The following is a 14,323-nucleotide window of genomic DNA, read 5'->3' on the forward strand; positions in this document are numbered from 1 at the left end:
GAAGGCGGAGAAAGAACCACAACCTTGTCAGGGGAATCAACACCTACCACAGCCTTCAACAAAGAGCGATGAACCTGCTTGGCTCTGGTTAAATCATTCTCAGGGGCAATTGTATAAACCGTTCATTCCTTCTGTTGTGCCCTCAGGACACAGTACATCACCGAGGATCACTGATCCTGGATTTTATGACACCCCCGTATCCCAAAATCTTGCAACCAGACCAACTGGCCCTCCTTCAGGAGAACATGGCGGGCACGCTGTGATCTTTCTTGCGGTGCTCTGCAGCAGTCTTCAGCCAATCCCAAGCTTCATGAAAAGCCATCTACAACTGGGTCTAGTGCTCCCGGACCCACTCATGAACAAAGCCACCCACACGCTCCTGAAAATCAACTGGGAGTCTCATCTCCTGACCAAACATCAGCAGAAAAGGAGACTCACCAGTTGCCTGATGCGGAGTAGTGTTATAAGCATACAGAACGTGGGGCAAACAGGAACCCCAGTCGTGCTTCCGAGACACCTGCAGTGTATGCAACAGATCATGAAGCATCTATTAAAAAGCTCACATTGCCCATTCCCAAATGGATGGTATGGCGTAGTACGGGACTTCTCTATGCCATAAAAACCACACAACTGCTGGATCAATACACTCTCAAAACTCCTTCCCTGATCAAAATGTATCCGTGCTGGAACCCCAAACCCCGAGAACAACTCTGTAACCAAAACTTGAGCTACTGTAGCAGCTCACTGGTCACGGGTAGGCACTGCCCATGTGTACTTACTGAAGACGTCAGTCATCACAAGAATGTCTTCTACTCCACCATGACTAGGCTCTAAAATGGTAAATCACTGGTAAGAATCTCATTAGGCCGGCATGCTACAGGGGGAACAGATGTACCATAAGCCACGAGCTGCTGTTTCATTCACCTTGGCCACCTGGCACCAATCTGCCACCATCCACAGACATCACTGGTCAATAACACAGCTGATGTAAAGCTCTATGGTCCTCTTGACCCCTTGATGACCATGCCCTTGATGAACCTCAGTCAACTCATTGGCTTTTAAAGCCACAGGCGACATCAACTGCAACACAGCCCCAGCTCCATTGGGCCTGAACACTTGATGGTACAAAACACTGTCCCTCTCCACCAACCGGTCCCACTGCCAAAGCAGCACCTGGGCTGACTGCGACACCCGTTTTCCGCTCCTCCTTATCAGGACCCCCTTCTATGTTCCCAGGACGCCAAAGCCTCCTGAGTAACTGAGTCAGCCCCATGCAGCCCAGCCAGGTCAGATGGAAGATGGTGGGGCAAGACTGCAGCAACAGCTTTCATTACATCCACCTTGCTCCCCTGGCAAACCTGCTGCAAAGGCTCCAGAAACGATTACCTGGAAGTCCTGCACCCCAGGAGGGTGGTAATGGGAGAAGACATCAGCGACAACATCAAGCTGCACTGCCCAATGTTGCTCAGTGGCCCCAAGCTTTGCGGATGACAAATGGCTCAATGGATTGTTGTCAGTATACACAATGCACTTATGGCTTAACAGGGACTCCCTAAACTTCTCAATCATTGGTGAGCAGCAGCAGTGTGAGCAGCACGGTTAAATGGTAAATGGACTGCATTTATATAGCACTTTTCCATCTGCATCAGACGCTCAAAGCGCTTTACAATTATGCCTCACATTCACCCCGATGTCAGGGTGCTGACATCGGCGACCACTACACACCGGGAGCAATAGGGGATTAAAGGGGCCTTAGTGATTTTCCAGTCAGGCGGGGATTTGAACCCATGATCTTCTGGACTCAAGCCCAACACCTTAACCACTAGACCATCACCTCTCCTTACTGACCACCTTACTGACATTCGGAAGTCTGCGCCTCTCTAGGCACCCCATTCCAGCTGTGTGAAAAGATTGACAATAAAGGCCTCAGCAGGAGTCTTCAACCACCAGACTACTGCGGGAGCCATCGACCACCAGGCCTGACCCAGGCGACAGCGGCGAGCCAGCTGCCACCAAGCACGCACTGGCGCAGGCTATGGCGGCGGCGAGCCAGCTGAGACCTGAGACAGCTACCAACAGGCCCAGTCCAGGCTGCAGTGAAAGCCATCCGGTATTACTTATTGGCGACCTGCAAGTACGTCTTTAAAAAATGCCACCTAAGAGTGCAAAATTTGAGGAGGATTTTATGACCTCCGCTCAAGTTCGGGATCTTTTGGATCAACAAATGGCCTCATTTAACCCTCTGTGGCTGATGCCGTCGTATACGACAGCTAAGACCAAGCTTTACTAAATTACTCTTCATAGAAGCTGTCTGATGACATGCGTAATGTGAGTGTCCAATCAGAATTTTTTTCCAATCGAATCGTAGTGCAGATTTACCTCACTTGAAAAGCCAAAGATCGTTTTCAGGAGTGATATGTTACTAGTTGGCCTGTTTGAATAGCCCCCTGGGTACATACTCAGTTTGCCCTGCGCCATTACGCACACGGAGAGCCTCTGATGACAATCTCAGGTGCTCAAACAAAGTGTGTAACTATCAGGATTGCTCCACTAGTTTGCATGTGAATGTTACTGGATAACTCTGTTGCTTTCTCTGCGTAAAGCACTGTTTACCATATCAATGGACAACAAAATGCATAGACCATTTTGTATATATTGTTCAAAATGTGCATTTGTGTTTATTGTTTGAACCTTTCTGTTGTACAGTCTTTCACACAAGACCTCAAATTACCTTTATAAAGTGTCAAAACAGTTATTATAGTTTGCTGTGTGTTTTGAATAAATGTGTGTGGAAAATTATTTTTCGCTTTATTTTTTTCCTTGCGTATTTTTGATTGTAAACCTTTATTACACTTATAAAACAACAAAAACATATATATTCTGAAAACACAGGTTGTCCTGAAAAAGGAGACCTAAAACTTGATTGTGGGGTGCAGGGAGAGCTGTTAACAGCAATAATAAAACATTTATGCCAGGTGAGTGAACTGTCCAAAAAATGCCCTCAGACCCCAGAGGGTTAAGAAGATACTGCAGCAACAGGAAGGTACCTATAAATGTTTTATTCAGATAATAATGGACTCCTTCAACAAAAGGTTAGATGGTGTCATTAAAGATCTGTGTGACCTTAAAGTAAGCCTTCAATATACTCAGAAGGAGGTTGATGATGTCAAATTAATTTCTGATGATCTGTCACGTAAGTGTAAAGAAATAAAAAAAAGACATGTCTGTTTTTGATTCCACATACAACAATGTGGTTCGCAAATTTGATTACCTGGAGAACCAGTCTCATGGGAATAATTTGATGGAATTCAGAAGTCTGACCATGAGAAATGGTCTCACTCTGAGGACAAGATAAGGAAGATCGTCTCTGAAAAACTTAAACTAGACCCAAGGCATATTGAAATGGAGCGTGTGCATCGTAGTGGTAATAAACCTGGCCAAGGTGATGAACCTAGACCAATTGTGGTAAACCTTTTGAGGCATAAGGATCATATGGCTGTGTTGGAAAATGCAAAGCTTCTAAAGGGATCAAGCATTTATATTAATGAAGGCTTCTCTGAATCTGTGAGACAAAAATGCAAGGAGCTGATTCCAGCAATGAAAGAGGCAGGACAATGAGGTGATATTGCATATTTGAGATTTGACAAACTTATCACACACAGACCAACACAGCCAACAAAGGTTTGACATGCATTATTTTTTATTTTATTTTATTTTTTCTGTTTGTTTGTTTGTTTGGTTTTTTTTTTCATTTTAGTAGTTCTACATGATTTTGGAATTCATTGTCCATCAACTCCATGAATAGTGATTAAAAAAGAAGCAATTAGGTTTGCAGCTTATCGATTGTTCTTTATGTAAAAATGTATTTCATCCTAAATGCACGCTTTTTTTCTGACAGAATTAAGAAAATAGATTGTACATGGTTCTGTGAAAGTTGTTACTTAATGTTCCCATTCTCTTCACTTAATGATGAAGAGCTTGAAAGACATCTTCTTGATAATTATGATGGTTTTGCTGTGAATGAGACTTTGTTATTCAACCCATTTGAACTTGATCGAGATGATGTTACTCATGGATTACAAGCTGATCCTGATATGAATTTTTTTCTAATGCAAATAACTCTAATTCATGTGATTATTATGACAAACTCAAATTCAAACATCTTCTATAATCTTATCCTAATACTTATAAAACATTTTCAGTCTTACATTTAAATATTCGTAGTCTTCCTAAAAATTATGAGAAATTGACACATTTTATATCCTCTTTGAATCATGAGTTTTCTGTAATTGCCCTTACAGAAGCATGGCTGACTGAGCAGTGCAAAGATACTGGCTTGTATGAATGCCACTTTATAACTCTACTCACTTTGTTAGACAGCGAAGGTCTGGAGGAGGAGTTTCAATATTTGTACATAAAAATCTGGATTTTAATGTGCGATTTGATCTTATGAACTCAAGTGAATCTGATTTAGAATCAATTTTCATAGAAATATTGTCTGCTAGTAGAACAAAAAAACTTATCATTGGTTGTATTTATAGGCCACCAAATACAGATGTCGTAAATTTCAACCAGTGTTTTTCAAATATTCTGGAACTCATTAACAGAGAGGATAAAATCTGTCAAATTCTTGGCGACTTTAATTTAAATTTGTTCAATAGGGAAACGCAATAACAATATTAAAGGGACATGGAAAATAATCAATGAATTACTTAAAAAGAAAACGTTATCAAAATGTCCGTCAACTTTTCAGATAGATCTAGAAGTTTTCTGATCTTTTGATATCGCTTACAAGTTTAATAATTTTCCAAATGTTGGTTCTTCTCTTGCAAAGAAAATTGACTCCACAAATATGAATCCTGTTGATTACATTAAAGGTTCGTTTTCTTCTATGGTTAAATTTGAACCCACAAATTCCAATGAGGTTTGTGAACTCATTGCTGATCTGCATCCATCTGCAGCTGGCCATGATGGAATAAGTACATCTGTTGTTAAATCTGTTATATGTGAAATTTCTGAACCACTTACACATATTTTTGTTTGTCTTTGAAAATGGGCATAGTACCTTCTGATTTAAAGATCGCTAAAATCATACCTCTGTTTAAAAAAGGTGATTCTGCATCTTTTTCCAAATTATCGCCCTATCTCAGTCTTGCCATGGTTTTCAAAGATCTTGGACAAACTTGTTTATAAGAGATTTCTGATAGCGGCGGATCTCTCTCAGCACCACGGTGCCAGGCCTGTAACGGTGAGGCTTCTTCACACCGCGGGTAGCCGGAGCGCTCTTCTGGGCGGCTTTGGCTTTGGATTTACTGGCAGTCTGCTTGGTTCTGGCCTTATAGCTTCCTTCAGATCTGCTGAGCCAGGTCTCTGTGTGTCACTTAGAAAGCTCGTAACACTCCACTGCTTGATGCACAATAACTGCTGGTAGCCTGTAAAATGAGCGACCTGCCTCATTTTATCACCTCTGTTTGAACAACCAACAACAGCACAAAAGTTGACCATTGTTGAAGCTTCTGCAAGCTTCTTGTTCGCCAAATGCACGTAGCGTATCACAGCGGCCACCACGTAATCCAGAATGGCCACAGGGCACAAAATGATCGATACATTACATGAAAACCCTCTATAGGGCTTTCTCAGGAATCAATGGCCCAAGTTGTTTTTCTGAGTGGGCCATTTGTAACATTTTGGTTGGAGTCTCTATTAATGTGCATTTGGTTTTTCTGAAAGTGCTATTTGTGTTTGTGCCTTGTCTTGCAGAGCACATAGTGAGGAATGGTTGCCCTCCATCAGCTCACAGTGTCCACTCATTCCTTCACCAGTACACGGGCTCCTTTAAAAAGCCACCACTGCGACAGCCTCAGAATATTATTGACGGAGGCCTGGGCCCTATCGTGGCCATGCCTCGCAATGGCAGCCGGCTCGGTAAGACACACACACACACACCTGAACAACACATGATCACATTTTAATATTTACCTTTTTCTGAGCTCTGAAAAAGAGGCTCTGCACACAAGACTTAGAAAAAGGCAGAAAGTTGCCATTGGGCTTTTCGATATTATACTACAATTTCCGATCCTATCGGTCGACAAGTCTTTTTTATTTAAAAAAAAAAATTTAAATAAAAAAAGACTTGTTGACAGATAGGATCAGAAATGATAGTATATCAAAAATCCCCATGGCACCTTGCGTCTTTTTCCAAGGGTCCTGTCACACCTTGATGATTTAGTAGTCAGCATATGCAGACATATGAAAAATGTGCAGAATATGCTGAATACGTTGAATAAGTTATGCAGCTGACACACGTGATGATTTATCCAGCGTATGCTGACAGTCCCGTTTCCACTGAGTGGTCTGAGTCAGTACTGCATGGTATGGTATGGGTCGGACCAGTTAAGTGTGGCTTGGTTTGCATTTCTAATGCAGGCAGAACCCTTTGTTTGGCAGTGGAACACGTAAATGTTGACAAGCACATCATAGAGCATGCGCATGCTGTCATGCAGCCTCTCCCCTCCACATGGAGGCCAGAGTAATTTAATATATCTTAAAATTTAATTTAATTTTACTTTTGTCTTGGTGGATCATGATATTTATTTTAATTGCATGCGGAATGCTGAAAAATGGACTAATTCCTGTGGGAAACGCTGACGTGAATGAATGAGGCGCCGTGACTCTTTCAACTTTTAAAATAAGTTATTTTCTTATTGTGGGACAAAGAGCCAGTGTCGTCTGGTTCAGGCTGAGAAACACACCAGGAGCAGACAAAATACAGAGGGGCTTGCTTTAAAACTCTGCGTTTCTTCGGCCACGACAAGGAACAAGGGCTGGTTGGGGGAGGTGATGGTCTAGTGGTTAAGGTGTTGGGCTTGAGTCCAGAAGATCATGGGTTCAGATCCCTGCCTGACTGGAAAATCACTAAGGGCCCTTGGGCAAGGCCTTTAATACCCTATTGCTCTCGGTGTGTAGTGAGCGCCTTGTATGGCAGCACCCTGACATCGGGGTGAATGTGAGGCATAATTGTAAAGTGCTTTGAGCGTCTGATGCAGATGGAAAAGCGCTATATAAATGCAGTCCATTTACCATTTACCAACAAAAGTATTTTCAGACTTCATTTTGCAAAATCGGGACACTTTATGTGGCTAGGTTTTCGTCAGGCTGTGATGATGAATCCAGCTGACATGAACAGGTAAAATAAGACTTTATATTTACTCTGTGAGTGGTGTTAATATTTGAAACAGGCTGAGCTATTTGCAGGACTGCAGCTTTCAGTTGATCAGCCAATCAGTGGACAGCATCAATGGACGCATTTGGACTTATTACAATGTATATCAGCGTGGTTCAATATGCTCTTAACTTATACAAAATTTACCCATAACTTATTAGACATATGCCAGCATTTTTAATACGGTCGGCATACGCTGGCTAAATCAAGGTCTGACAGGGGTGTTAACATGTTTGTAGGATGTGGAGGCATGCCAATAGTGCTGCTTTATGAGAGAAATGCACTGTACAAATCACTTCAACTGTTGCAGCATCTTATTCAGTCACACATTAAGCCATTTGTTAAAATTACACCACAAACAATTGCTACATCCAAGTATTCACACTTTATTACTATATTGTAGGGGTGTGCAGTATACAGTATTTGCACGATGGACAGCCCCAGGCCAAGCATCAGCCCAACCCCTTTTTTGAAGAAAGTTTGTTAAAAGTCCACCCTAAATTAAATGAGTTTTTATTAGTTTTACCAAACTCCTACCACAAAATAAATACATTTTGTGACCATAAACACATCATAAAAACAAAATTTGAGTTTTCACGTTGGTTTTCTCTTTTCTGCATCTTACCTGTGACTATGTCATCAGTGTGCGCTAGTTGTACTCACATAATATGATGTCCATTCAAACTTTTGCACATGCACACAACTTTCTGACTGACTTGGCAGACATTAGCTGACAAGGAACACATTTAATGAATGAGAAAAGGATTTGTACAGAGACAAACGGAGACAAACAGGTGAGTGATTTGTGATTTATTTTTGATGAAATCAGACATTTTATTGAAATGGGCATTCCGACGAATGTAATATTGGCCATGCTTGTGCATTGCCTCACCCCATTGGCCCACCCCCTCTTCAGGCAGGATTTTGCGTGGATCGCCCTGGGCACTCCAATGCGTGAGTACGGTAATCTAAAGCTTATATCACTGTAATTTTCACTTTTTGGACAGTGATGTATTATAATGTGGTATTATTTGTTTTTGCACTATGGCCTCTTGAGTAATTATCTTATTTGAGCAATAGTTTAACCCAGACTATTTTCATTTTCAAGTCTCCTCCTTGAAAGTTAAAATCTGGATGAAAAACTTCACAAATCAAAGGTTTTTTTGTATTTATTTATTTTTTTACACAGTTTTATAAGTTTCAAAGGTCCTTGACTGTGCTACATTAAGGATCGGTAAGGCCTAAACAAGGCGGTAACACCAATAATTTGCTGATTCACGCAACATACTCACAGTTTAACCATTTCTGACTATCAAGTGATGTTTTTGTTAAAATTACTATATAGAACAGTTATATCCATAAGCCAGTCATTTAACAGGTGTTTTGACTCAATAGGACAGGTGAGATAACAGTGTAATGCATCTGATTTATGTCCCTACTATTCCCTCCCTTACTCACAGTACTTACTAATGGTTGGGTAGTAGGTTCTAGAGCTGCAGCTTGATTTATCAGATAAAAAGCACTTTTGTGTTTCTAAACAATGTCAGTAGTGCATTACCCAACAAGACAGGCCTGTTAAAATGACCAAGCAGGTACAAATGGAGACCTTTATTTAGTATTTATATGGAACGCGCCACTGACTAAGAGGTAAGGAGGTTTTATCAGTGCTTTTAATGTCATGCCATCCTCGGAAAGTGAATTTAGACGTATTTGGGGAAAACAAACAACCCCAAAGCATTCATTTTTATTCCTTGCTGGCTGAAGGCCCGAAGGGGGATTATGTTGTGGCGATGTCCGTTCATCCCTCCCTCCCTCCTAAAAAATGGTATAAGAATTCTGAAATCAACTCCTCTCACACTTTTAGGAGGAATTTCATGAAACGTCGTACAAATCCTTGTTATAGGTTGGTAATATGCATATTTTAATATCATTCAAGTTGGGCTCATTTTACTAGAGTTATGGACCTTGATTAAACAAAGCTAGACATCAGTTTCACTAATCAGCTTAGGTGCTTGCATTCTGAAATCAAATCCTCTCACACGTTTAAATGGAATTTCATATAACTTGGTACAAATCCTTGTTGTACGTTGATAATAAGCATATTTTAATGTACAAGATTGGCACATTTGGGGAGAGTTATTATGAGCCTTGGTTAGCAAACCTAGACACTGCCAGTTTCATGAGTTGGTGCCTGCATTCTGAAATCAACTCCTCACATATTTAGGACGAATTTTGTGAAAATTGGTACAAGTCCTTCAGATGTGATCAAAATGTAGCCAGTACTTGTACCAAAGCAGCATGTGCCAACAAGGGATATTGTGCTCTCAGAGCACTCTTGTTTAAGTCCTCGCAGGTGTGCAGCTCTGTTTGTAGCTACTGGCTGTAGCCGTGCTAACTGGCTATGTCACAGCCAGAAGTCACACAGTTTGAAAGAAAACCAAAGCTTGCAATGTGCGTAAAACGCAGCATGGATGTGCTGCAGTTGCTCTCTGTGTTGTCACCACATTGTGAGTCACAGAGAGACGATACAAACGTTAACATGTTGGTGTGGCTTTTGGACAGCTGGCGGTCATACGTCAGCTAGCTAACGCTAATATCAATGTTTACGTTACCTTGTAGAGGCTCTACTTGTTGAACTGGTGTTAATGTGTGGGTATTTTCTGCTCAGATGTTGAATCATTGATGGCGTGCTGTTGTGGTACACCAGATCTGTGTTACAAGTCACTATGTTGTCCTCTTTTCTTAGTTTGAAATGATCCCAATCTTTGGACATTTTCTGCCTTTTATGGACTGTTGCTTGAATGTCCACAGTCATGTCACCTTAAGCCTGAATGCGCTGTGCATCAATAATAGCTGTTTGTGTGGAAGCTGAGCAGGCCACATAATGTGAGTGTTAGCAGAAACTTTTTTAACAGAAGGGCTTTGGTGATAGGAATTAAACGAAGCCTTGAGGCAAAGAATTTGCCTCAAACATTTTTTCTAATTGAATTAATCAAGATACTCGAGTAAAAGTTTCATCCCTAGTAGGTCCCTAACCGATGTCTGTACATAGTGAGTATTCGAATGCAGGGTATATATTATATATATTTGGTCATCAAAAGTAGCATCTTGAATTCCAAACTCAGATGTAGTGTTTGACTTTATAGAATTCCCTAATTTCAGTGTAAGGCCTGAGGAAAGGTTATACATGAAAGCTGGGTTTGCTTAGGCATATGAAAATGACATTGTGTATGGATGTGTCCTCCATGGCCCGGTGGCACTGAAATAAACTGAATCCATCAGTCAGCTGTACCAAACCTGTTCTTGTATATACTCATAACTCTTCACAGCCAACAGCCAGACATTTATGAGAACAGAGGTTTGTAAACGTTTTCGTTTTCACCCTCCTGATTATATCAACTGGTGCTGAGCTTGCTTCCATCTGTCAAACTCGGGCCTTGATCTTCCTTTTCTCATTCCCATCTGTTCTTCCTCAAGATATTGTCCATGAGAACCTGAAGATGGGGTCAGATGGGGAGAGTGACCAAGCGTCAGGCACTTCTTCTGATGAGGTGCAGTCGCCCACGGGTGTTTGTCTTAGGAACAGAGGGAACAGACGCATCTCTGCAGAGGTGAGACCACTTTTTGTTTTTTTCTGTTTACAGTCTTGTCCTTAGATAACCTTTCTGCTTTCTGAGTTGACAGACATGAATCACTCCCTGTTGTTGAATGCACAAATTATGTTCTTATTATGAATCATGGCCATTATGAACCATGGCGTCCAACTTGAAAATCTCAAATACAGTGGTCCCTTGCTATAACACGGTTCACCTTTTGCAGCCTCGCAGTTTCGCGGATTTATTTTAGTGCAATTTTGCATGCTTTTTTTTTTTAACAGTGCATTGTGTTCTGCGTCCTTATCAGGCGGGCCGGTCGCGGCACTGGTCGGCATCACCGCGATTGCTCTCACTGCCTCCGCAGTGAGTCTGCTCGGTAAATGCAGCAGCGGGCCACTCGCACTGCCCTCCTGTCTGCTGTGTGGAGCTGCGCCAAATCTGGCAACAGGTCCAGAGACTACGCTCGCTGTTTTGATGCGGATGTTGACCGCAGCCGCAGAGCTCCGTGACCACCGAGAGAGGACTTGGATTCTTTGCGGGTCCCGCATCCGTACCTCCGGAGGCAGTGAGCGAAGGGAGAGTTCTGTGTGTGTCTGTTTATAATCTTCACGCCTGTCGATTGAGTCATTTGCTGGTAAGCAGCCTTTGGGGGGGTCCGGCATGCTTCAAACACTTGTGAGCTGCAGAGTTCAGTGGCTGAAGCTTAGCATGGCGGACGAAGAGCTAATTCAGCCAGCACCATCTTTGCTGAAGGCAAATGTTTGGGCGCATTTTGGATTTTATTATTTGCTGCATAAGAAGGAGCTTGACATGACTTATGCAGTGTGCAAAATCTGCAAAATGAAAGTCAAGTACTTTGGAAACACTTGAAATCCGCAAGCCCACATGCTACGCCATCACCCGGAGCTAAACGGAGTGGAGCAGCGGTCTCTGCCAACTACTGACCAGCGCTTCGCTAAACTGCCAGCCACTCCGAACGAGCAAAGCAGATAAGTAAATTTACATCTACAATCACTTGATTAACTTTGTAAAGCTGCATTTTCTTAAACATAAACATTTTTTAAGTAATATAACTATTTCTCAGAGCTCTTTGAATCGAAAATCGATTCTGAATCGAATCGCCACCCCAAGAATCATAATCGAATTGAATCGTGAGTTGTTGTACGATTCACATCCCTAGTGAAATTCGTGCTGAAGCTGCTAACGGCGGAGCAAAAGCACCTTCGTGTTGAAGTCTCACAGGACATGCTGGACTCCGAAAAATGATGCCCACCTCTTCCACAATTTCTCGGATAGTCACACCAAAAGCCGTCCGAATCTTCCGAATGGTTTCCACCTGGCTGTCGCCCAGTTTCTGTCAAAATTTGATTCAGTAGCGCTGCTCCACTCATTCCGTCTTTTTCCTTGCAATGAAAATCTGACGAGAGCACTACACACGACCTCACACAAAGGCTGTTTGCCAGCAAATGACGCAATCGACAGGCGTGAAAAAAAAATTCACGCATGCGCACGAAGGTTCAAGGCTGGCTCATGCAAGCACACGTGATTCAAATCCATCAGGTTTTTGAAAAAAATAAAAAGGTTGGGTACTTTTCTAACAGACCGCGTGTGTGTGTGTGTGTGTGTGTGTGTGTATATATATATATATATATATGTATATATATATATATATATATATATATGCGTCATTTGCTTGTAAGCAGCCTTTGTGTGAGGATGGGTGTAGTCTCTCGTCGTTTTTTCTTTGCAAGGAAATGGCGGAACAACTGGAGCAGCGCTACTTCATCAAATTTTGCCAGAAACTGGGCCACAGCCAGGTGGAAACCATTCGGATTATTCAGATGGCTTTTGGTGACGATCTTCCGCTCTTTTCATGGCAAAATCTTCTTTCACAGTGGAATGTGCCGAAAAATTGCTGATGTCCACCTCTTCCGCAATTTCTCGGATAATCACACGACGGTCCCATATCACCACAGCGTTCACTTTGGAAATGATCTGGTCATTTCAGCGTGTTGATGCCGATCGGAGCACGGCGCACTCTCCACCGTTGTGCGGACGTCTTTAAACCGGTTGTACCGCTCCTTAATCTGTGTGATGCCCAGAGGATCATCACCAAAAGCCGTCTGAATAATCCAAATGGTTTCCACCTGGCTGTCGCCCAGTTTCTGGCAAAATTTGATGAAGTCGCGCTGTTCCAGTTGTTCCGCCATTTCCTTGCAAAGAAAAACGACGAGAGACTACACCCATCCTCACACAAAGGCTGCTTACAAGCAAATGACGCAACCGACAGGCGTGAAAAAATCACGCATGCGCACAAAGGTTCAAGGTTGGCTCATACAAGCACATGTGATTCAAATCCATCAGGTTTTTGAAAAAAAAATAAAAAGGTCTGATACTTTTCTAACAGACCTCGTGTGTGTGTGTATATATATATATACAACCCCTGGCAATAATTATGGAATCACCGGCCTCGGAGGATGTTCATTCAGTTGTTTAATTTTGTAGATAAAAAGCAGATCACAGACATGACACAAAACTAAAGTAATTTCAAATGGCAACTTTCTGGCTTTAAGAAACACTATAAGAAATCAGGAAAAAAAATTGTGGCAGTCAGTAATGGTTACTTTTTTAGACCAAGCAGAGGGGAAAAAATATGGAATCACTCAATTCTGAGGAACAAATTATGGAATCACCCTGTAAATTTTCATCCCCAAAACTAACACCTGCATCAAATCAGATCTGCTCGTTAGTCTGCATCTAAAAAGGAGTGATCACACCTTGGAGAGCTGTTGCACCAAGTGGACTGACATGAACCATGGCTCCAACATGAGAGATGTCAATTGAAACAAAGGAGAGGATTATCAAACTCTTAAAAGAGGGTAAATCATCACGCAATGTTGCAAAAGATGTTGGTTGTTCACAGTCACCTGTGTCTAAACTCTGGACCAAATACAAACAACATGGGAAGGTTGTTAAAGGCAAACATACTGATAGACCAAGGAAGACATCAAAGCGTCAAGGCAGAAAACTTAAAGCAATATGTCTCAAAAATTGAAAATGCACAACAAAATAAATGAGGAACGAATGGGAGGAAACTGGAGTCAATGTCTGTGACCGAACTGTAAGAAACCGCCTAAGGAAATGGGATTTACATACAGAAAAGCTAAACGAAACCCATTATAACACCTAAACGAAAAAAACAAGGTTACATGGGCTAGGAAGAGCAATCGTGGACTGTGGATGACTGGATGAAAGTCAATTCAGTGATGAATCTCGAATCTGCATTGGGCAAGGTGATGATGCTGGAACTTTTGTTTGGTGCCGTTCCAATGAGATTTATAAAGATGACTGCCTGAAGAGAACATGTAATTTCCACAGTCATTGATGATATGGGGCTGCATTGTCAGTTAAAGGCACTGGGGAGATGGCTGTCATTACATCATCAATAAATGCACAAGTTTACGTTGATATTTTGGACACTTTTCTTATCCTATCAATTGAAAGG

General features: G+C 41.9%; 1 protein-coding gene across 1 annotated transcript in view; it reads left to right on the plus strand.

The window, feature by feature from the left end:
- LOC117515551 (cyclin-dependent kinase 17-like) overlaps window positions 1-14,323 on the plus strand; it is a 104,508-nt gene that overhangs the window by 61,625 nt on the left and 28,560 nt on the right. Inside the window, exons 3-4 of the mRNA XM_034176163.1 lie at window positions 5,761-5,925; window positions 10,700-10,833. Coding sequence (XP_034032054.1) covers window positions 5,761-5,925; window positions 10,700-10,833 — 299 coding nt within the window. The remainder of the gene's footprint in view (window positions 1-5,760; window positions 5,926-10,699; window positions 10,834-14,323) is intronic.

The sequence above is a fragment of the Thalassophryne amazonica genome, chromosome 8 (assembly GCF_902500255.1).
Source record: "Thalassophryne amazonica chromosome 8, fThaAma1.1, whole genome shotgun sequence".
NCBI lineage: Eukaryota > Metazoa > Chordata > Actinopteri > Batrachoidiformes > Batrachoididae > Thalassophryne > Thalassophryne amazonica.